The sequence below is a fragment of the Notamacropus eugenii genome, chromosome 5, assembly GCF_028372415.1.
Source record: "Notamacropus eugenii isolate mMacEug1 chromosome 5, mMacEug1.pri_v2, whole genome shotgun sequence".
Classification (NCBI taxonomy): Eukaryota; Metazoa; Chordata; class Mammalia; order Diprotodontia; family Macropodidae; genus Notamacropus; species Notamacropus eugenii.
Genome location: NC_092876.1, coordinates 328,658,109 through 328,682,123, shown reverse-complemented (window position 1 = coordinate 328,682,123; position 24,015 = coordinate 328,658,109). Strand labels below are relative to the sequence as shown.

Sequence of the window (24,015 nt, the reverse complement as noted above, 5' to 3'; positions counted from 1 at the left end):
TTCCCTCTCCGATCTGAATGTGAGCTCCTAAAAGATGGGAACTATATTTTTGCCTTTCTTTGTATATCCAGAACCTAGCACAACACCTTGTACACAATAAGCACTTAATAAATGCTTGTTTGATGAACTGATCAGTAACCAGTACAAGATAAACATTCAATAAATACTTGTTGAATTAAATGGCATTCATTTTTCATTTTTATCATATTAAACATCAAAGTTGAATGAGGACTTTTTACCAGTTCAATTTTCTTTAAACAGTTTAAATCCTTAATTCTATATTCATCATTACTGACATTACTATAAAGTATAACAAAGTAACTTTAACATATTTATAAATCACTTTCCATTTGAAATCTTATAGAAACATATATAACACTTATACCTGTGCAGTTTTTTGATCTTTCTGAAATTCTTTCACTTGATTCTGTTGCTGGGAAGCCATGACTACAGATTCTTCTTCAAGTTCAGTGATTTTGGATTTCACACTATCCACAATTTGTTCCAAGTCATTAGCTCGTTTTTCTTCCTGCAACGTTCGAATTTGTTCTTGCTGCAGTTCATCTCTGATTTAATAAATACACAATTGCTTCTCTTGGTTATAACATCAATTCATGTCAAAGACATAAGGCAAATTTTCTCAATTTTAGATTCAATAGTTTTTCCAAACTTCTAAGTCACTCAACATTTTGCCTTACATCAGAAGCTAACAATGGTAGAAAATGTTTCCTTTAACATGCAAATATTTTAAGCCCATAGAAGAGGCCTGATCTGTCAAAACCATAAAAGATCAGAGTATTTTATTTTTATAAAATATACTTATAAAAATATGTATTTATAGTCATAAAAATTCAGAGCAATTCAAAGCAGAATTTTTTTTCCCTTAACAACAAATCTTACCTAAGTTGCTGATTTGCTTCGATGAGCTGATGGATCATATTCTGATTCCTTGCACTGTCATCCACCAACCTTTTTAAAGTCTGTCTAATCATCTGTGATGACTGTTTGTCAAAAATGATTAGATCTGGAATCAGACAAATTAAAATACAGTACTAAAAATTTGCCCAAAATGTAAGGAACTTTAATTTGGGGGGAAAAAATCAAATATAGATAGCTATGTATAGGATATATAAAATGTTATTACTTGCAGTATCATATTATATATCTTACTGCGTACCATATCTCATACTATTATAACATGTATGTTATTGTATTTTATATTTAGTAATATATTTTTATTTAATATATGTAATTTGGAAAAGTAAAACTAACTTTTATCTAAACTTCAGAAACAAAGAGAGTAAGGTTTGATTACCGCCTAGGTTTTTTCCATGCATCCTTTTGACAAGAAACACTGGTTTTAAGCCATTTTTCATTAGTAGTGCATTTATGCTTTCCCATTCTGCTTCTTCTTGCTATAATCACAGAAAAAGACAAAAAAAATTGCTGACAAACTCTAAAGTAAAATTCACATACTGTATTAGACTATAAATATGCTTTCTGCCTTAGGGTATAGAAATTTTTGCTCTGAGCTTTGAATTAATAAGCAAACTAAATAATAACTTTTAAAAGAAGATCAAAAACTCAGTGCTCCTTGTCAAGATTTTTAAAATTCTTTACACTGAATCTATATTTCAGAGTGAACTAATTTTATCTCTAAACAACAAACACAAAGTCATAGAAGTACATCTTCATTTTAAAATAATGTTCATGTCATAAAGATTACATTGTTTTCTTTACAGGTCATGGTAAAATAATTAATATGAAAATAGAACTATTAAACACCTAAAAAAATTCACACACATTTCAACAATATGCATTGTAACTATTAAAAGAACAAAAATAACTTATCAGCTGAATACCCCAAGCTAGCACTAGATCAAAACGAAGCCCCCAAAATAAGAATAATCAATTACATGTTACAATAATCTAAGAAAAGGCAGGCACCCCATAGCACAGGTACCACCACAGGACACTTCACTCAAAGTCATCAGTCTCCTCATCTGTAAGATGCAGAGATGCATTCAGTATGAACTACCCTTCAAACTCTACATTTTACAGTTCTACAATGCTATTTATTAGCAGCATTTTATTTCTGTATTCACTATGTCCTTTTCTTTTTCCTTATTGTTTTCCCTCCTTCTACCTTTCCTTCTTTATTCTGCAGGCCTGGGAGCTGAGCCCACAAGCGCTACATAGCTTCACTGAAATAAAACTGACTTCTAATTCAAGAACCAAATTTAGATGGCTACCATGTCCACTATTGATTCATTACATTTAAGAGTCTCTCTATTGTAATACTGATTTTGGATGCCCAACAAATAATATCATTGTTAATATAATTCAATTTGATTCAATTCAATTCAATAAACATTTATTAAGCACCTACTATGTGCCAAGCACTAGAGATATAAAAAGAGGCAAAAGAGAGTTCCCATCCTCAAGGAACTGACATACAGTCTAACAAGGGAGACAATATGCAAACAAATAAATACAAAGTAAGGTACATACACAAAATAAATAGGGAATAAATAAAAGAGGGAAAGAACTAGAATTAAGTGAACTAGAATTAGGGAAGGTTTCCTGTAGAAGGCGGGATTCTGGTTGGAACATAAAGGAAGCCATTATATTTGTATATTTTAAATGAATGGCCTCCAAGCCAGAGTAAAGTGAACATTTCAGGCAGGTATTGGATATTATCCAGGAGTGCGTCATCTCATGCCATACTGAGATGAGACAACAGGTAAATCCACAATCCAACTTCAGGAAAACTGATCCTCAGGAATTTACTGGACCAGATCCCCGCCTGAAAATGTCCAGGTCCAGCAACCTGGTGTTTGGAGACTGAACACTCAGACCAACACTACTCACTAGAACATGCAATAAAATAAGGGTCCCAGTCAACTGGCATTTCTGCCGTGCAACGGTTAACAAATTCAAGTCTCCTGCTTCCCTAATCCTTGTGCTTCAGTCATGATGTGCTGAGAAAAAATTACCTGCCCCTTTCTACCTCTCCCCTAACTTTAGTCCCTAACTCAATCTCAGGCCTCAGCAGTCCCTTTCCTGCTCTCCACTCTCTTCCTATGTGAATGAATGAATGAATGAATGAGTGAATGAATGAATGAAAAAGCCAGGGGTCTGATGATGCAGAAGACCCACCTCTAGCATGCCACCCACCTTCTGACAGAGTTAATAGATTCAGGGTGCAGAAGAAGACATTCATTTTGAATGTGTATTGTATGACTATGCATGTTTGTTATTTTAAAAGGTTTTATTTAGTGGGAAAGAAAATAGATTTTTATTAATTAAAAAATTAAGTTTAAGTAAAAAAAAAGAAAAATGCTAATCCTTAAAAAAAAACTGTAACAACCTTGCCAAGCTCTTGAGCTACTCTTCTTTATTCTTCCTTTCACTGACACAATCTTAGAAAGTCTTCACATCTTCACTTGTTTCACTGCTCATCACTTCTCGATCTTTTGCAATATGGTATCGGACCCTTTCCACTGCCCTCCCACACACATAACACACTTCACTGAACTCATTTTCTCCAAGCTTACCAAAAATTCTGTTCATTTCTTTTAAATATTTTTTGCTTCTTACACAAGTTATTTCTCACTATGTAAGGTATTCCAATATTCTCAGTGCAGTGTTAAGCTTTGATCATTTCAGAAGTAAATGTGCTACAAACTACAATTTGCTTAGTCGTTTCCCAAATGATGGGTATCCACTTGTTTCTAATTCAACCACAAGAAGCCCTGCTACAAGCACGTATAGGGCTTTTCTGTCTTTCATCTGATTCCAGTATATATACTTAGTCATATGATGGTACTAAATCACCCAAGACTTTTTTAATTGAAAAAGCCCAGGGTCTCCTCCTTGTCCTTATCCTCCTTGATTTTTCTGTAGCTCATGACGGTTGACCATTCCCTCTTCCTGAATTACTACCCTTCCTTTGGCTTTTATGATACTACTCTCTCCTGATTCTTCAGTCTGACTGTTTCATTTCTGCCTCCTTTACCGGATTATCATCTAGCTCTTGACTCCTCAGAGCTATCCTGAGTCATCTTCTCTTTTCTCTCCACACTTTCCCCCTGAAAGTCTCATCTGCTACTCTCATGGGTTCTATACAAATGACACCTAAATCAACACATCCGGTTTTAAAGTCCCATCTAAATTCCAGTCCCATATATTCAACTGCCCACTGGATATACTGTAGGCATCTCAAATTTAACATGCCAAAAATAGTACTAAAAAAAGTTCGCTAAAATCCATTCCTTCCTCCAAACTTCTGTATTTATGTTGAAAGCACCATTATCTTGCCCTCACCCTTCACCCTTCATTCATTCTTGGGTCTTCACTCTCCCTCATTCCCTATATTAAATGGGTTGCCAAATCTCATTGATTCTACTTCCCCAAATTTCTTGCTTCTGTCTCCTCCTATTTCAGGTCATAAGACTATTTGGGATAGCCTCTTCACTGGCATTCCTTCACCTAGTCCAACTCCTCCTACTGAAATTCCTCCCCCCACAGCTGCCCAAATAATCTTTGTGTGGCATGTTTTTCACCATGTCATTATTCTGCTTAATAACTTTCAGTGACTCCTTATTGCTTCTAGAAGTAAAGTCAACTGCCTCAGTCTATAATTTAAGACCACCCACAATCTGGTTCCAGCCTGCTTTTCCAGTCTTACTTCATGTAGCTCACACTAAGAGTTAGTCTCCAGACTTATATTTTTATCTGTTGCACAGGTTTTCCATACCTAGAATGTGCTCCTTCTTTCCCATCTCAGAATCCTTATCTTCCTTCAAACTTCAATCCAAGAGCTACCTTCTGTGTGAAGCCTTCCCTAATCTCCCCCGTTATGTGTTTCCTCCCCTTCAAATTAACTGATATTGCTTATATTTGCTTCAATGACATTATATCTAAAGAAAAATATGATCTTCTTGAGGGCGAGAACTATTTTGATTTTGTCATTGTATTCCCAGAGGCTAGCATAGTACCTTGCAAAGAGTTGGCACTAAATGAATATTTGTTGAATTGTTTCACTGAGGAAAAAAAGTTTTAAAATTAAGAATCTATAGAAGGAACTTATACAAAAATAACTTCAAAATGATGCAGCCTAAATTCAGGAAAGAGCTAAACAATCTAGGAGTATCTTTTACTTAAACAACTATTATAAATACAGCCTGGATTCGAGAAAGAGCTAAATAATAGAGGGGAATCCTTTGTTCATGCAAATATATTAAGAATGTCACTACGTCCCAAACCAACTTACAGACATTTAAAAGTAAAAATCTTACATTTTCCTAAAGAAAAATACCTGACTTCCTGTCATAAGTATGTCTAGTAATTCAATTGATGTAGGGGATGTCAGTGGAATGACCGACTCTGTGTGATCAGATGAAGTAGGCAAAAAATCTTTATTGACCTGCATAAGAAAATACCCACATAGAAGTTTAAAGTCAGTTATATTCTGAAGATCTTCTTATTCTTCTCAGCAAAGAGTAGAATATTTTCTCCTAACTCCATAATCTGCAAGATTAAGACTATCCTAAATTCTTCTCTCTACACTAATTAGGGAAGTCACTTAACCCATGTCTGCTTCCTCATCTGTAAAATAGGGATTAATAATAGCACCTATCTCCCAGAGCTAAAATGGGTATGAATGAGATAATATTTGTGAGGTGCTTTGCAAACTTCAAATAGTGCTATATAAATGTTAGATATTATCTTTAAATAAACCACTAATCTGCCTTCAGAAATATTTTTTAATTTTGCTAAAAAAAAAGTTAACCCAATTATATACAAATAAATTGCAAAATAATTAAAGCATGTGTAACTAGCCTAGCACACACTGAAAAAAGGTTCATAAAGTATCAAAAAGAAATATACCTGGCTAGAAGTCATTTTCCAATCTAATAATTCATTAGCATCCTGGTTCAGATTTGATGCCATTTTCCATACAGCCAAATGGAGCAGAAGTTATCAGTGAAAAACTCTAACAAACCTGTATAACAAATAGAAAATAGGATATTACATCTGTTATTCTAAGGAGACATTTGCTTTAATTATCCAAGACTTATCACTGTGATTGTATAGAGCATAATATGTTAGGTGCTGGAGAAGATACAATATTTTACTATCTAGCAGAGTCCAGTAAAACTAGTAATATAACAAGCATATCTTGGAGAATCACAATAATTCTCGCAAAGCATGCCACAGAATTACCTTCAAAGATGAAAGGAAGGAAATGATCAGGTTAGGATAGGGACTGTTTAACTTTTGTCTTTGTATCGCATGTGTAAGTGATTAATAAATGTTTCTTTAAGCTTTTTTTAAAAAAATTAAGTGAAAGTATTCCTTTAAAGTCACCAATAGACTCCCTCTGGCTAAATTCAATGATCTTTTTCAAGCCTACCATCTTTCTGCTACAATTTATACTGCTGATCATTTTCCTCCTGAAATATTCTCCCCCTTTAGAGGTAATCCAGTTAAACTCTCTCAACATTCCCCTCCAAATAACTTTAAAATAATGCTTCCAATCAAATTTTGGAGTGGCAGAGCCTACAAAAGGTCAGGGTCAGACATTTTTCTAGCCTAAGAAAACTTAGATGGACAGGAGAAGTTTATGACACTGGAGTAGGGGCCTGTTTGGAGCCCACACATGCAGCAGCAGCTTCAGGAGACTTCAGCAGACCACCTCAGACACTTGACACTTACTAGCTGTGTGAACTTGGGCAAGTCACTTAACCCCAACAGCCTTACTTCTCCCCTCAAAAAAAAAAGATTATGGGGAACCCTGTGCTGGGCAGCTGGTGCTGACTGACAACTCTACTACCCATATTCAAATCTGTGGTCACAGTTCCAGGGTACAGAGCAGCACTTCTGATCAGTCACAAGGGAGTAGGGGCCCCCAAATTAAAGAGAAAATACTTCAAACAGCCAGAGAGAAACAACTCAAATATTGTGGAGGAAAGGAAAGATCACACAAGATTCAGCAGCTTCCATGATAAAGGAGCAGAGGGCTAGGAATACAAAATTGTGAAAGGCAAAGGAGACAGGATTACAACCAAGAATAACCTACCCAGCAAAACTGAGTATAATGCTTCAAAGGAAAAAAATGGATATTTAATGAAATAAGAGGATTTTCAAGCATTCCTGATGAAAAGAGCAGAGCCAAATAAAAAATATGACATTCACACATAAGATTCAAGAGAAGCGCAAAAAGGGAAATACAAAAAAGTTATCATAAGGGTCTCAATAAAGTTAATGAGAAGATGATACATGTAACATGCAAGAATTCTGTCATTATTAGGGCAGTTAAAAGGAGTTTACATAGACAGGACATGGATGTGAGTTAATTACATTGGAATAATCTAAAGAAAAAAAAAGGAAAAAGAAGGATGCACTGGGAGAAGGGGTAAGGGAGAGGTAGAAGAGGGAAAATTTTCTCACATAAGAGAGGCACTCCAAGGAAGAACTTTCACACTAGAAGTGAAAATGATTGGAAGAGAAGGGGAAAGGAGAGTAGCAGGCAATATTTGAACCTAATTCTCATCAGAACTGGTTCCAAGAGGGAAGAATATGTATGTATACTTGTGTATAGAAATATAATTTACCCAACAGAGAAATAGGAGGGCAAGGGAAAAAGAGAAAGCTGAGGGAGCATGATAAAAAGGAAGGCAGATTAAGGAAGGCAGCGATTAGAAACAGAACAGACTTTTGAAGAGAGGCAGGATAAAATGACAGACAGAAAAAGAAGCAGAAGGAAATGGGATAGAGGGAAAAACACAATTAGTAGTTCTAACTGTGAATGTGAATGGGATGACCTCACCCATAAAGCAGAAGCAGATAGCAGAATGGATCACAAACCAGAATCAAAAACTGGTGTTTAAGAGACACACTTGAAGCAGAAAGACGCAGAGTTAAAATAAAGGGCTGAAGCAGAATAAAATATTCTTCAGTTTAACTAAAAAAAGGAAGAAGTAGTATTCATGATCTCACACCAAAAGCAAAAATTGACCTAATGGGATGATCAAGGGATGATCAAGGAAACTACATTTTGCTAAAAGGGTACCAAAGACAATGGAGTGATATCAAAAAATTTTACAGCAAGTTTTTCTGATAAAAAATATTTTATACTTCTCAAATATACTGAGTACAGAATATATGAGTCAAATTTATAAAAATAAGAGGCATACCCCAATTGATAAATGGTCAAAGGATATACACAGGCACCTTTCAGAAGAATTCAAAGTGATCTATAATCATATAAAAAATGCTCTAAATTACTGTTGAATAAAGGCAAATTAAAACAACTCTGAGATACCACCTCACACCTATCAGAAATGACAAATGCTGGAGGGGATGAGGGAAAGATATGTACACCAATGAATTGTTGGTAGAGCAGTGAACTGGTCTAACCACTCTGGAAAACAATTTGGAACTAGATCCAAAGGGCTATAAAACTATACATACTCTCTAACCCAGAAATACCACTAGTAGATCTGTATCTCAAAGAGATCAAAGAAAAAGGAAAAGGATCTATGTGTACAAAAATATTTATAGCAGCTCTTTTTGTGGTGCCAAGAAGTAGAAATCAAGAGGATGCTCATCAGTTGGGGAACAGCTGAACAAGTGGTGGTATATAACTATGATGAAGTACTGCTGTGCTATAAGAAATGATGAGGGGAGTAGTTTCAGAAAAACATGGCAAGATTTATATGAAATGATGCAAAGTGAAATGAGAACAACTGGGAGATCATTGTGTACAGTACTAGCAATGCTATAATGATGATCAACCATGAAAAACTTGGCTAATTTGATCAATACAATAATCTAAGACAATTCCAAAGGTCTCATGATGAAAAAATGCTATCCACCTCCAGAGAAAGAACTGATGAACTTTGAGTGCAAATTGAAGTATAATTTTCTCTTTATTTTTCTTGCTTTTTAAAAAATATATAGCTAATATAGAAATGTTTTTGTATGATTTCACATGTAGAACTGAATTCTCAGTGAGTGATGAAGGCCATGGAAGGGAAGAACAAAATTTGGAACTCAAAATTCAAAAAGAAAAGAATTTTTAAAATAAATTAATATTTAAGAAAACAAACTTTCCAATTTTGGTTGGAAAAGGGAAAAAAAGAAAGAAAGATTCTCCCCATTCTCTTGAGCTTCTTCCTCCTACCCCATAGCCACAAACACACATTGCCACAAGTTTAATTCTCACTTCTATGCCAATAATTCACAACTATCATAAAAATTGCAAAGAAAATTAAGTATATTAATAATTATATTTATAATTATAATTAAATTATAATTTAACAATAATTATTATAATTTGTAAATAATTATATTATAATTATAATTTGTAAATACTTATAATTATATTTATAATTATATATTAATGATGTATTTAATAAATATATTAAATGTTAACTCATTTTATATTAGTAGATAACTTACTGATTAGACATGACTGACTGGTAAACTCCCCACGTTACTTTACATACAGCAGAAGTTCAATACATATTTGCTTAACTGACTTTTATGTACAAGGATGTGTTAGTTTCTTGGAAGTTCTTTTTGCTGACGACATAAGTATCAGAATCAATGTGAGATATTTCAAAAAAAAAAGGATTTTCTGTTCTATGAAAAGTTTCGGGCATCAGAAATTTAAGGTCACCTTACTATATTCAGGCCATTGTAAAATATTTTTATCCAAAATCCATTTAACCAATCAACAAACATTTGTTAAGCATAAACTAGATTCCAGACACTGTGCTAGTACTGGAGATAGCAGTATGAAGAATCAAACAATTCTTACTCCTAAGGAGCTTACATTCTATGAAGGGAAACAGTATACGTAAGTATTTATATAAGCATATACAAAATAAAGACAAGGCAGTTAGGGAGGAAAGGGACTAATAGGTGGGGGCAGGGGGAGTGTATGAGCTGCACATTAAAAAGAGAGATTCTATGAGGCAGAAGTGAAGAGGTAGTGCAATCAAGACAAGGGAACAGCCAGTGTTGACGTTCAGTCCTATCAGTCATGTCTGACTTTTCATGACCTCATCTGCAATTTTCTTGGCAAAGATACTGAAGCAGTTTGTCATTTACCTCTCCAGCACATTTTACAAATGAGGAAACTGAGGCAAAAGAAGTTAAGTGATCTGCCCAGAGTCATACAACTAGTTAAATCAGGCTAGACATAAACTCAGGTCTTCCTGACTCCAGGTCCAGCACTCTATCCACTGAGCTACCTAGCTACCGTGGTGTTGAAATAAGGAATGGTAAATTGAAACTAAACTGTCTACAAATGATCAGAATTGGCCCTGGAGAGGAAGTGATAAAATGCACTTCCCTCCCTTCACTACAGAGGCAAAGAACTATGGGCACAGACTAGTTGGTTTCACTGAACTATTTTTTTTCCTTTTAGATCTTTTTTATAAGGGAAATCTTGCTGAGTTGGGGGAGACAGAAGTATCTGGAACAAAACAAAAGGCATTAATTTTTTAAAAGTTCAATTACCTAATATTCAAACTTATTTTACAGTCTTAGAATTATCTTCTAACTCATTCACTCAACTAACTTTGGTCATTTCCTCTTCGTATATCTCATCTCCCTAAATAGCTTAAAATTTTCATCTTCTGATCTTTTTGTTTGTTTGTTATTTATCCCCATTTTTCTGAAGACAAAGTAAGGACAATTTAATCAATGTCTCTTGAATGAATGAATGAGTTGAAATCTATTTTTAAGCCATTTAGTTATAACCAAAAGGCAAAGTAAAGGAAAAAATCCAGATTAAAACCCGACACAAAAAGCATTTCAGAATTACCTTTAAATTTCACAAATTTTGTGACATACACCAGGGTTACTGAACATTAAGAGGTTAACACTAACAAATTTTCATTATCAGTTGTAAAAAGGGCACAGAGGAATTACTATCAACAGATAAATAGCAGAATTGTACATACAGAAAACTTAAAATAATACTACAATACATTGCTACAGTCAATGACTTTAATTGCTGGCCTTCAGTAATTACCACCACAAAGAATCTCAATCATCTATGCATCTTGCTGTCTCTGTACCTCAGTCTTGGCAGATATTTAATTGCAACTTCTCGTTGGTGGTTAAAAATTGCTATTTAATGAATGACTGTCTAAAAAGATCTAGGTCTCCAAAAGAAAAAGACAAACTATTTCAAATTTTACTTCCCTCCCCATCTTAGAATGCTTCTGTGCTATTGCTGGGAATAAGGCAAACCATGTGCTTATACTCTTGCCAAACCATATGGCTTTTTGTTCATTTTCTCCCATCTTTCCCTCCCTTTGACTTGTTTTCCTTTTCCCCCTGCCATTCTGGCATACTTTGCCTGTGACTATTGGGCACAGAATCTGTTTGTCCATTCTGTTCTGACAGAAAAATGTACTCACATACAATGTTCTGAAATGTAATATTCCTTCCTACCAGACAAAGCATCACAAAATACAGAGTACAATCACCTTTAGTGGGCTGCCAAATACAGGAGGTCCCATCTTCCCTCTTCAGCTTCTTTCTATAATCATTAATGACTGACCAACTACCAAACTACGTACCAAGCTCTTATCAGGAATCTGACTGCATTCTGAGATACAGCCAAACTTGTACATAGTGGCATTTCACCAATAAACTTTCTTGCTTCCTTATCCCTATTTAGACTATTCTCCGTAGCTGGAATGCTCTCTCTCCTTACCTGCATTTCTTGAAACTCCTTTCAGGGCTCAGTTTAAGTACCACCTTCTTCAAGAGGTCTTTCCTTTCCCCCTCAATTATGATTGCCTCCCCCCAAAAATCAAAGTGTACTTATTGTAATATATCCTATGTATGTGTTATAACCTCTGTCAACTGTAAGGTCCCTGGGGGCAGAGTGTATCTCATTTCACTGTTGTATACTCAGCACATAGCACCGTGGTTGGCACAGTAGAAACACTTAATAAATGTTTGCTTATTCTGCCCATAAGTCCCTTTACATGCTTTAGGCCTGTCAGTGATTCACAATGGTACCATATGCACTTTTACTAACTCCCTCAAATAGTTGTTGTGAAAATCAAATGAGATGACATTTGTAAAAGTGTAAACTCTAAACTGTTAAAACAATGCAAATTGTTTATTCTAACCTGAATAAGTTCATCACGTGTTCTAGTCACGTGAGGAAGAATCAAGTTTTCATGTGGTTTTAAATTTTCAAGAAACAACAGATACTGTGATTAGATATGGACCAAACTGCACAATTTGGAGTGATCTGTAATCCAGCAGAATAAAAATTACACAATGTCATAATAGCAAACTGTCCACAAAAGTCTGAGGTGTGCCTTCTCTTGGTGTCTGGTTTGGCAGGCTCTCAAAGACAAACCTTCGTAGGTCCTATCAATCTGTTTCAACATATGAGTGAGTACACAGGACCTACTTTATGTATTCAAGGCTCTCTTTTAGTTCCAATTTATTTCAGGCTACTCCCCTTCCCACCCCAGGTTCTCATGTTACCCTTTCCATCTCCATGCTTTGCTAATGACTAGAATGGACTGCTTCTCCCCTCCCCAGCCTCACCTCCAGATTACAGCTTTTCAATTCCTTCAGGATTCAATTCATATTCTACTCTGCATAAAGCCCTCCCTAACCTTCCCTTCCGCAATACAAGCAAAAAAAGCACTTTTCCAGCAATTTGTATTTCTCTCACAAATCCAGGATATCATTACTTGCCTGCTTGTCTTTCCTCACCACCCTCTACTCTCCATTAGACTTAAAAACTCTTGGAATATGGAGACTGCGTCCTAGATCTTTTGGTATCCACAACATCCAATAAACACCATGCTTTGCAGTCAGCAGAGATTTAACTTTTTTGTAGATGCAGGATGAGGCATATGTTTGGGAACGTGGACAATGTGGAAATCCGTTTTTCTTGACCGTGCATATTTGTTAGAAGAGTCTTTTTCATTGGAGGAGAGAGGATGGAAGTAATTGTAAATTGTAAAAAATAAAATGTTGTTTGAATTACAAGGTAATGAAAATATAAGTAGATGTCAAGCAGTAAAATGTTCCTTCTTTGAATACTGTAAAGCACTCTTCTGGGTGTCTCAAATATAGACAGAGACAGATAGATAGATAGACAGAGGGACGGACGGATAGATGGAAGAACACATAGATGTTTAGATAGATGGATAGATAGACAGACAGACAGACAAGATAGATAGATAGCTGGATGGATGGATGGATGGATGGATGGATGGATGGATGGAGAGATAAGAGATGTTTAGATAGCTGCATAGACAGATGGACGGATAGATGGACAGACAGATTAGATAGATAGATGATAGACAGATAGACGGATAGATGGATGGATAGGTGGATAGATGGATAAATAAGACAGATGGATAGACAGATGGACGGACAGATGGACGGAGAGATTAGATAGATAGACAGATGATAGACAGATAGACGGATAGATGGATGGATAGGTGGATAGATGGATAGATAAGATAGATGGATAGACAGATGGACGGACAGATGGACGGAGAGATTAGATAGACAGATGATAGACGGATAGATGGATGGATAGGTGGAGAGATGGATAGATAAGATAGATGGATAGACAGATGGACGGAGAGATTAGATAGATGACAGACAGATGACGGACAGATAGATGGACAGTCAGAGAGCAGATACACAGCTAAATACAGATACAACTGCGCTCGGCCTTTGGAGCCGCCCTCCACCAGCGGAGGCCAGCCTTCTCTCTCCTCCTGCCCGGGCGGACCACACACACACCGCCTCGCCTAGGAGCCAGCCCGGCTCGGCGAGGCGAGCCCAGCCCAAAGACAGACGTTTTCGGGCCTGGAACGCAAGGTGCGCGCCCGCGAGGCAAGCCCCGAGATCCCGGTCAAGTACTAGAAAACAGCGAGTCCTGACTTTCAGTGCCCGGAGGGCAGGCGGGAAAGGCTCGGCCTGGTCTCGGGCGGCGCCGGAGGACCGACGGACAGAGTGTCAAAGCCCGGGCCGCCAGCCCGGTACAGCCCCGGCCTCCCGCAGGCCCGGGGGGCCTTCCCGTACGGAGGGGCAGGTCGCTCTGAAGTCTGCAAAGCGCTTCCTTCCCTATCTACCCCGTCAGGAGGGGCCTAAAAGGCCCTTTCCATCCTGGCCTCTCAACCCCCGACTCTGAGGTGACCCCTACGCACCCCCTCTTACCTCTCTCTTTCGTGGAAGAGAAAGCCCCCCGCGCACCGCCGGCGGCCCTGCACCCCGGCAGCTTCTCACGCCAGACGGTTCCGCGCGCCGCTGCCCGAGAGACGGCGGCGACGGAGCAAGGCCCAGGGAATCGATCACGAGCGACTAGATGGGCTCCCGCCGCCTAACTCCATCAGTGCGTTCTGGTGCGATTGCTCTGCAAGTCTCCTTTGCTGGGAGCGCAGTCTCTACTAGAGCGGTGGTTGGGAGCCGAGTCGCGCTCTCTCTTTTCTCTCCTTCGCTCTTCTCCAGAATGATTCATCATACACTCACTTCCCCCAGCAGTACCCCCACCCCTTCCTAAACCTTTACCTTGCTCGCGTCTTCAGGGACCTCTCCGCGTTGGCCTGAGGGTGGTCCTCAGGTTACATCGTGGCTTTCCCCTCTTGTGATGTGTCACCTTGGGTGAGTCCTTTAACCCTTCTGGACCAGCTTCCTCCTTCGTAAAACGGGGGAGGGTTGGAATAGGTAACGTCTGAGCCTCCTAAGTCTTGTCTCTTTGGGGATGGGGTAAGCAGTGGCCGGAGGTTTCCGTCACTCAATTTCCTAATTAAAATGTGAGAAGTCACTGACTGCTATGTATGTGTGTATGTGTGTGTATACATGTATGTGTGTGTGCATGTGTGTATACATGTATGTGTATGTGGGGGGGTGTATGTTCTGTCGTTTTCAGCTGTGTCTGACTCTTGCTTGACCCCATTGGAGATGTTCTTGGCACAGATAGTGGAGTGGTTTGCCATTTCCTTCTCCAGCTCATTTTTTACAGATAAAGAATGAGGCCAGCCAAAGGGAAATAATAATAATAACTCATTTTTAGAGCACTTTACAGTTTATACATTGCTTTCCATACAACAATCCTCAGATGAAGGAAGTTCAAGTATTGTCTCCATTTTACAGATGGAGAAACTGAAGCCCAGATAATTTATGTAATTTTTTTCACTGTCATAGAGACCCCACTAATGCTGTATAGTAAATTAGGACCTAAACTCAAGACTTTTGATGCAAACATTCTTTATAATACAAACATTCTTTATAAAAGGGAGTAGGAGCATTTATGGTGTAGTAGGAATAGCAGCAAAGGATTTAGTATTATGATTCTTCTGTACTTCCCCACCTTCTCCCAACTTTTGTTACACCCTTGACAATTATCAAAGATTCAAGAATATTTGCAAGGTCCCTACAGTGAAAGGATTATTAAAAAAGAATATGTATGCTTATCTAAGAAAACTGCCCTGTGAGTGTGGAAAGTATGAGGAGGAACCTTTCACTCCCCTGAGTTTTGAAAGAGGTCAGAGAAAGTTCTTTCTACTAATAAAGATAGGAATCAAGAATCTGTGGAGAAGACTGTCTTATGACAGTTGTTTGAGAGACCCTTTTGAGTACTACCTAGGAAAATCTGAGACAAAATGTGAAAGCAGCAGCCTGAAGAACTCTTGGGCATCATCTATTTGGATAATACCTAGTAAGAGCCCTGGAGCAGATTAAAAGATTGTGCTGAAATAAAAAGATCCTTACACATCAAAATATTCATGGTAGCACTTTTTGTAGTATAAAAAAACTAGAAACAAAGTATATACTCATTGTTTGGGGAATGGCTAAACAAATTGTGGTACATTCATGTAGTAAAATATTACTGTACTGTAAGAAACAATGTGATGAATACAGAGAACCATGGAGAGACATATATGTGACTTAAACAGAAGCAGGAAAACAATATAAACAGTGACTACAGCAATGCAAATGGTATGAACAGAGAGTCAATACTGTGAAATTACAATGACCAGATGGCCCCAAATGAGAGATATGAGAAGATGCTTCCCCTAAAAAATACAACACTGTACAACATTAGTTCTTTGTGATCTGTAAGGGGTTTTTTTGCTTTTTTTCTTCCCTCTTTTTAAAGTCTTTATTATAAGGATGACTTTAAAAAGAAGATAGATAAGGGACTGAGTGGGAAAGGCAGGTGATGGGAAAACAAAATAAGTCAATAAAAAGTTATTTCTTAACTAAACTAATAAAGATTTAGCAAAAGGAGCAAAAAGAATAGTGCGTATTTTCTGACAAGCAGCAAAGATGATTGAGGTAAAACAAAGTGGGTGGATTTTAGCAGTGGTTTGTACACATGAACAGCTGTAGAGAAGGAACCCTGAAGCAATTAGCAACTAGGAAGGCTTGCTCACTATAATTGATAGCAGTGGAGGCAGACTCTCATCAAATAACTGATGAGGAGTTGTAGAATTATTTAGAACTCATGTTCCCACCATCACTAAAAACAATTCCCCTCTTGACTTTTTTTTTTTTTAATGAGAATTACGTATCATCCTCAGAAGGCTCAGAACTTTGAACTTATATTTTACTTGTCCTTCTCTATTTACAGCGATTCTCTTTCCTTCTCACCTCCTCCCTCTGGCCTGATATAACCAGGTGGTTGCTGTCTCCTTTACAATCACTCTCCCATTGGTTCATTGTTTTCAAATATCCCTTGTTTGGGCCCTTGTGACCTGGGCTTATGCAGTAGTCTTTTAACTGGTTTCACTCTACAATCCTCCCTGTTTTCTGCTGTCTAGATTAAGCTTCCTAATTATAATTTATCTTACGTGACTCCCCAATACTGCCTCAGCAGCGCACAATAACTTCTCATTGCCTAAAAGATAAAGTTTAACCTCATTTTGACATCCAAGGATTAATATAGGTCTTTTATTTCAAGTTTTAACATTCCTTTCAAGCATCATCTCTAACTATTCTCATGCATTCATTCCAGAAAGAGGTATCAAATACCTGCTGAGGGGGGCTTCCATCCATATGGCTGCATCAGAGGTTTTCAGTTAGCCTCATTAGCTCAAAACAGACATTTGACAGATAAATTGAAGGAACAATAGAATATAAGAGAAAGTAAGGAATTTCTTATAATAACAACAGCAAAAAGACTTAAAAATGAGCAAGCAAATAAAAGTCCCCTGAAATAGTAAGAGAACAGTAAGAACTATCCAGAAGAAGAGAATATGTCCTATGATGAAAATCTCCAAGGAAGAATTGATGACTTTGAAGAGAAGTTATAAAACATAAGCAAGGCAATGGGTACTTGGTAAAAAAAGAATGGAAGAAAGAAAAAAGTTCAGTGATATTACTGCAGAGCCAAAAGACAGCAAACTTGGGAGGTCTTTGTAACAAAATATAATTTGCCTGAAATACAGGGCTTGGAGAGTCCACCTAAGAATTACTGAACTTCCAGAAAAACATTATTGAACAAAAAGTATGAGGATCATGCTTACTTCAGGAAATCAGAAAAATTGCCTAGAAATATAAGAATTAGAGGGTAAAGTAATCAATAGTATGCATAATCAATCAATAAACATTTACTAGGCACCTACTATGAACTTAGCACTGTGCTAAGTGCTAGGGATACAAAATGAAACAAAAGACAGTCTCTGCCCTCAGAAGAAGCTTACAAATGGGGAGACAAGATACAAATTTTACAGATAGATAGATAGATAGATAGATAGATAGATAGATAGATAGATAGATAGATGGATAGATGGATAGATAGATAAAGCAAGTTATATGCAGGATAAATAGAAAATAAAAGAGAGAAGGCACATGAATGAAGAGGGGTTGGGGAAGGGTTCCAGTAAAAAAAAAAAAATAGGATTTTAGTTGGGACTTGAAACCTAGGGAGGTCAGTAGTTGGAATGTAAATATTCCAAGCGTAGGGGACACCCAGAGAAAAATGTCCAGAGCCAAGAGATGGAGTGCCTTGTTTGTTAGACAGCCAAGAGGCTATTGTCACTGGATTGAAGAGTACATATCAGGGAGTAATGTATAATACTGGAAAGGTAGGAGAGGGGTTGGTTATGAAGGGCTTTGAATGCTAAACAGAACACTTTGTATTTGATCCTAGAGGCAATAGGTAGCAACTGGTGTTTATCAAGAAGAGTTTGGTGGCTGAGTAGAAAAAGGATTAAAGTAAGGCAAGAGTCTAGACAAGTAGACCCCCCCCCCCCCCCCAGTACGCTTTTACAGTAATCCAGATGCTGAGGTGATTCATGCCTACACTGGAGTGGTGACAACATCATAAGAGAAAAGAAAATATATTTAAGAGATGGTTCAAAGGTGAAATTGACATCCTTTTAAACAGATGGAATGTAGGGTAGGGAGGGGGGAGTAAGAGATAATGAAGAATCCAGGATGAGTCATAGGTTGTGAGACTCAGAGACTGGGAGGATGGCATTGCCCTCTATAGTAATAGGGAAGGTGGGAGGGAGAGAATTTGGGGAAGAGATAATGAGTTCTGTTTTGGATATAGTGTATTTATTGGACATTTAGTGGACATAAGGTATTTATTAAACATCCAGTTTAAGATGTCTGAAAGGCAGTTGGAGATGTGAGATTCTAGAAGTCAGCACAGAGTTTGATGTAAGATAGATAGATTTGAGAATTATCAGGATAGAGTTGGTAATTAAATCCATGAAAGCTACTGAGATCACAAAGTAAAGTACAGGTATCCCTTCCACATCACAATTTTCCCCACTGAGGTTTTGATATATCATGAATCAGCATAAGAAATTAAATGGGAATTTTGGGAGAATTTTACAGAAGCTGAAGATGACACATGGAGGCCAGCAGATGACACAGAAAAAAATCAGAAACTCAGAAAAAGTTTAGAAACTCAGAAATGCATAAAATATAGTCTATGACCAAAGACTTAACCAAACTTTACAATAAGGTACTGTAAATACCCCATAATAGAAAAAAATCAGACTTCTCTGGTATGAAGAGAGGGCAAAAAAAATTACACAGATTTTCCAGATTGTAGAGGTGCCATGCCCCTAGCACCCATGATGTAGAAGGGATAACTGTAGCATAGAGGGAGAAGAAAAGAAGGCCCAAGAAAGAAGCCTAGAAGACACCTATAGTTAGAAGGCATGATTTAGAAGAGAATCTAACAAAGGAGACAGATAAGGAGCAGTCAGATAGGTAAGATGAGAACCAGGAAATATCGGTGTCCTACAAACTTAGAGAGGAGAGAAAATCAGGTAGAAGAGAGTGATAAACAGTGTCAGTGGCTGCAGAGAGGTCAAGGAGAATGAGGATTAAGAAAAGACCATTTGGATTTGGCAGCTGATAGATCATTAGTAACTTTGGAGAGAGCAGTTTTGGTGGAATGATGTTTGGAAGCCCAACTATAAGGGGTTAAGAAAAGAGTGAGAGGAGAGTAAATGGAGGCCGCATCAGATGGCCCTTTTCAGGGAGTTTAGCTACAAAGGGCAAAAAAGATATAGAATGAGTGGAAACAGAAGGATCATTTGAAGTTTTTTTTTTTTAGGATGAGGGAGACATGGGCATTTTTGTAGGCAGTAGGGAGGGAATAGTAGTCAGTAGACAGGGAGAGGTTGAAAATAAGTGAAAGTAGGGATGATAGATGGGGCAATCTGTTGGATAAGATGAGATGGAATGGGATTGCTTGAACAAGTTCTGGGGTTAGCTTTAGTAAATAGTAAGGTAACTTCGTAATGTGAAATAGGGTTGAAGGAAAAGATAGTGACAGAAAGCATCTGAGTGACAGGAAATGATGAGACTGGAGAGCCACCAATAAAGAACCACCCCAGGTTTAAGTCACACAAAAATGTGATTGCCAAGCTTCAGAGATTACAGATCAAAAAGGAAATATTACAAGTGGACAAAAATAGGTAGATCACATACCAAGGAATGTCATGTAGAATCATGCAGGAATACTTTTCCTCAACAAAGAAGAAAGGGGGAAAAACTGGAATGCAATTTATCAAAAAGCAAAGCAAGGATATCCTTGTATCCAAGGACAATATCCTACAAAGTTGAGAATAATCCAAACATGGAGGAAATAGAACTTTTAGAAGAATTGATGACCTCTAAGCATTCCTTTTGAGAAATCTAGAGTTGAACAGTCTTGGAAATGGAAATGATTCCACAAAAGAAACTTAAGAAAGTTAAAAGAATCTACATAGCTGTGAAGAGCTAGGTGATACTGCAGTGCTTACAAACTGAAAGCAGGAAACAAGATTATTTTCCCTTGGAAGTCCCACTTAGCCTTTGAGAATCCTAGGTTATTTCTACCACTAAGAGAAGGCAGACATCAGAATAAACCTTAGTGAGCAGTTTGCTCTTATGGCATTGTGACACATTCTGCTGGACTGCAAAACTTGAACCAAAATACCATCTCTGTGCCTACTACTTCTCAAAAGTTTAAAGATAAAAAAAATCTGATTCTAGTCACATGACTAAACACATAGTGGACAACTAATTCAGGACTAAATAAACAACAATTCACACTTCTCTAGTACTTTGTAGTTTACAAAATACTTTCAAATACATCATCTCATTTGAGTATCACAATTGTGTAAGGTCAGTAAGAAATCCATATGGTACCTTTGTGAGCCACTGACAGCTTTAAAGTATCAATCAGTGAACAAGCGCTTACTAAGTGTCTCCTATGTGCTAAGAATTGTCCTTGTCCTCAGAGACCTTACAGTCTACTAGATGGATACAATAAACTGACAGGTAAATACAGAATATGTACATTTATCCCTGCTCGGAATTTGGCCTGTCAGGGTAAGAAGGTGGAGATAGTTTCCACCTGTATTCCACTGGCCTTGAAAGTAATTGACAGCAACACTTTATTTTTGTTTCTATTTTATTTCTTTGGGGCAGGTAAGTGAGACAGTAGATATAGTGCTGGCCCTGGAGTCAGCAAGACTCATCTTCATGAGTTCAAATCCTACCTTAGACACTTTCTACTTGTGTGGCACTGGATAAGTCACTTAAACCTGTTTCCCTCAGTTTCCTCATGTGTAAAAAGAGCTAGAGAAGGAAGTGGCAAACTACTCCACTATCTTTGTCAAGAAAAGCCTAAACAGGGTCATCAAGAGTCAGACACAACTAAAAAACAACAAAATTTTATTTCTTTAACTTTAGACACCAAATAAAATGAGCATTTCCATGTACATAGTAGAAGAGAAAAAAAGATTTTACATGAAAGTGTACATCTCTATTATGTACAGTTTGCTTTTTTTAAGTATATAATTAATTCAACATAACTTTCAAGGCTATCCTGCTTCTCTGGTATTCCTTCTCGACTTCCTTCAGTTCTGTTAATTTTTTTTTTTAATGCTTCAATACTGTTCTTTTTCTTTCATTTTTTTTGGTGGGGAGGGAACTCTATCCCTATCACCCACTTCTTCTCACCCTACCTCACTGAAACAAGAAAAACAAAATCCTCATAACAAATATTCATAGTCAAATAAAATATGCATAATCAACCAAAACAAATTCCTACATTGACCATCATTTCTCCCATTGGTCTTCTGGAATTGTGCTTGGTCCTTAAATTGATTAGAGTAGGCTTTTCTTATTTCACTGAATCAATTATTTTCTTGGTTCATCTCAACTCACTCTGCATCAGTATTAGCATTGTTTATCATCAAGCTAGAACTTTTCCCAAAGGAAGTACAAAGAAAATGATACAATGATACGTCCCATTTTTGTAAATAGCATCTTAGGCTACTCTTTCATTGTAAAACAATACTCTCCATGGGCAGTGACTTGACAGTTTTTTCTTAGATACCACTTGAGCAACAAATAGAATAAAATAAAGGAAAATAAACTGACAATGTAATTAATTACATAATTAGTCTGAATTTTAGAAAGACAACATTGTGTAGTGAAAAGAACTTTGAATTTAGAATAAAAGGGTCTAGATGTGAATCCTATTTTTGACTGGCCTAAGTTGCTGAGCCTCAGTTTCCTTATATTCAAAATAGAGATAATAAGGCTCACACACTCTGCCTTCCCCATAGAATGGTTGTGAGGTAAGTGTTTTGTAAAACTTGAGGTACTACACAAATGTAAGTTTTTTTTTCCCCTAAAACCCATGATTGTCTTATCCAAACTTTGCCTCTCTTGTGGCACTTAGCATGATTTTCTATACACAATAGGCTATTAAATACTACAGTCTTTGCTGAGCTCAAAGTGAGAAGCTCCTATCTACATCACAATCAGTACAAACTAGCCTCTTCAGCAATGCCTCCTTTTGGTTATTTCTGTGCATATGACTCATGGTTCTGACCCTATCCACTGAAAATGTTTTCTGCTTGGATCCAGCTGTTACAATTTTCTCAGCCCTCTCTGATCATAGTCTAGCAAAGTAGTTTGACGAGTGGAACATATTATGAAACATTTCAAAAGTTAATGTAAACTCTCTCAGTCAACATTTTTACAGTAACCATAACTAATAATCCCCAAGGCAAGATTTAATCTTTTTTCTCGATGACTGCTCGTGACCTATGGGAAAATAAACCTGAAGGATTAAAGAGAGTTTTAATGAGATATTATAATACACAGAACAAAAGGAAGTTCAGAAGGGGACACTGACAAATAGGGCATTTTTGTTACTACCATGTTAAATTTAACATATTTTTAAAAAATTGTATGTAACACGTTCAATTTTATGCAATCCTCTTTTCTTCTTTGCATGTTGAAGTGTTTGTGTTTAGTAAGTTCATAATGTAGCCCATAGAAACTCTGGGGATCCTTGATCCAACTCCCATTTTTACAGATGGACCTCAGGTCTTGTAAAAACATTACATATCCACCCCACCCCCCACCTCAGAGTTTGAGGAAAATCCAGGAGGTAATTCTCTAATGACATCAGCTCAAACCCCCACCAGCATGCTTCTTTCACCCCTGAGGTTATCAGTTGAGAATCATTTTAGTCAACCAGCCTTACGTAACTTTTACATATTTACTAAATTGGCATAATTAGCAAAGTTTGTAGAAAACATCTCCATAAAAGTCTGTGGACACAAGTATATAGAGACCAGGGAAAAGTCAACTCAAGTTTAGGGAACAAATGTTGCAAAGGGGTAGATCAGAGCTCTGGGTTTGATTTCTAAGCTATTTGTGGTTCTATAAGTCTATGCTCAATTTGTCTTTGGCTCCCAATGCAGACCCTGCCATCAGCTGATCTGGGGATACCACCAGAACACCAATAGGAAGATGAGAAGTCCAACATTCTCCGGACCCTTCAAAATCCATAAGGTCCTCCTCTGACCAAGGTTTAACTTCAGGTTTCTACTTCCAGTGCCCATGGTTCTTCCTAAAAGGGTTTTGTTTTTTTTTTAAATGTTGTAACCCCTCAAATTCCTCTAGTTTTAAGCAAGCTTGATAATTTATAGATGATTCCTGGAATGTGATCAAAAGTTTCTGTGCAATGTCACTCTAATTCAAAGGAATTTTTTCATTTATTGTAAAGCTGGGATTATTAACTTGTGTGTGTGTGTGTGTGTGTGTGTGTGTGTGTGTATGTGTGTGTTATAGACTCCTTTCGAAGTCTGACAGAACCTATGGACTCCTTAACATAATGTTTTAAAATAAAGAAATTTCATTTAGAAGTTAGTGGTGCAACTTTTCTTCCCATTCAGTTTCACAAACTTAACTGAAATCTAGCCATGGACCAATAGGTCTAAAGCCTACAATTGAGAGTGATTGGTTGTTTCTTTTTTTTTTCACTTTAAGAGGGGTAGCATGACTTGAATAAATCAGTCAGCCTCACCCTGACAGTAATAAAAAAAGGAAAATAAATAATATAGTAAATCTGGGAAGTTTAGTGGTTTATAATAAACCTCCTTTTACATACACAAAATGAATGGGAATTATCTCAGACATTGGCTACATTCTCTAGGGAAGCTAGCAGCTGCCAACTAGGTTGTGCTGGGC

At 37.2% G+C, this 24,015-nt stretch overlaps 1 protein-coding gene and 1 long non-coding RNA gene across 10 annotated transcripts in view; one reads left to right on the top strand and one right to left on the bottom strand.

Annotated features, from left to right (window-relative positions):
• Nucleotides 1-19,986, bottom strand: part of CEP70 (centrosomal protein 70) — a 47,185-nt gene extending 27,199 nt beyond the window's left edge. For 3 of the 9 annotated variants that reach the window (XM_072613539.1, XM_072613543.1, XM_072613542.1), the window contains exons 1-6: nt 14,230-14,433; nt 5,893-6,007; nt 5,321-5,428; nt 1,316-1,415; nt 901-1,024; nt 386-566 (exon numbers count right to left, since the gene is read on the bottom strand). In XM_072613539.1, the coding sequence (XP_072469640.1) occupies nt 386-566; nt 901-1,024; nt 1,316-1,415; nt 5,321-5,428; nt 5,893-5,955 (576 nt within the window). In that variant the 5' untranslated portion in view covers nt 5,956-6,007; nt 14,230-14,433. Of the gene's footprint in view, nt 1-385; nt 567-900; nt 1,025-1,315; nt 1,416-5,320; nt 5,429-5,892; nt 6,008-12,747; nt 12,839-14,229; nt 14,434-19,968 lie in introns of those variants that run through there. The other 6 variants (XM_072613544.1, XM_072613545.1, XM_072613541.1 and 3 more) reach the window with 5 other exon arrangements.
• Nucleotides 14,551-23,687, top strand: LOC140506407 (uncharacterized). Its single transcript, XR_011967926.1, has 2 exons — nt 14,551-14,673; nt 23,247-23,687. It is a non-coding gene; the product is annotated as an uncharacterized lncRNA (long non-coding RNA).
• The last annotated feature ends 328 nt before the right edge of the window (nt 23,688-24,015 follow it).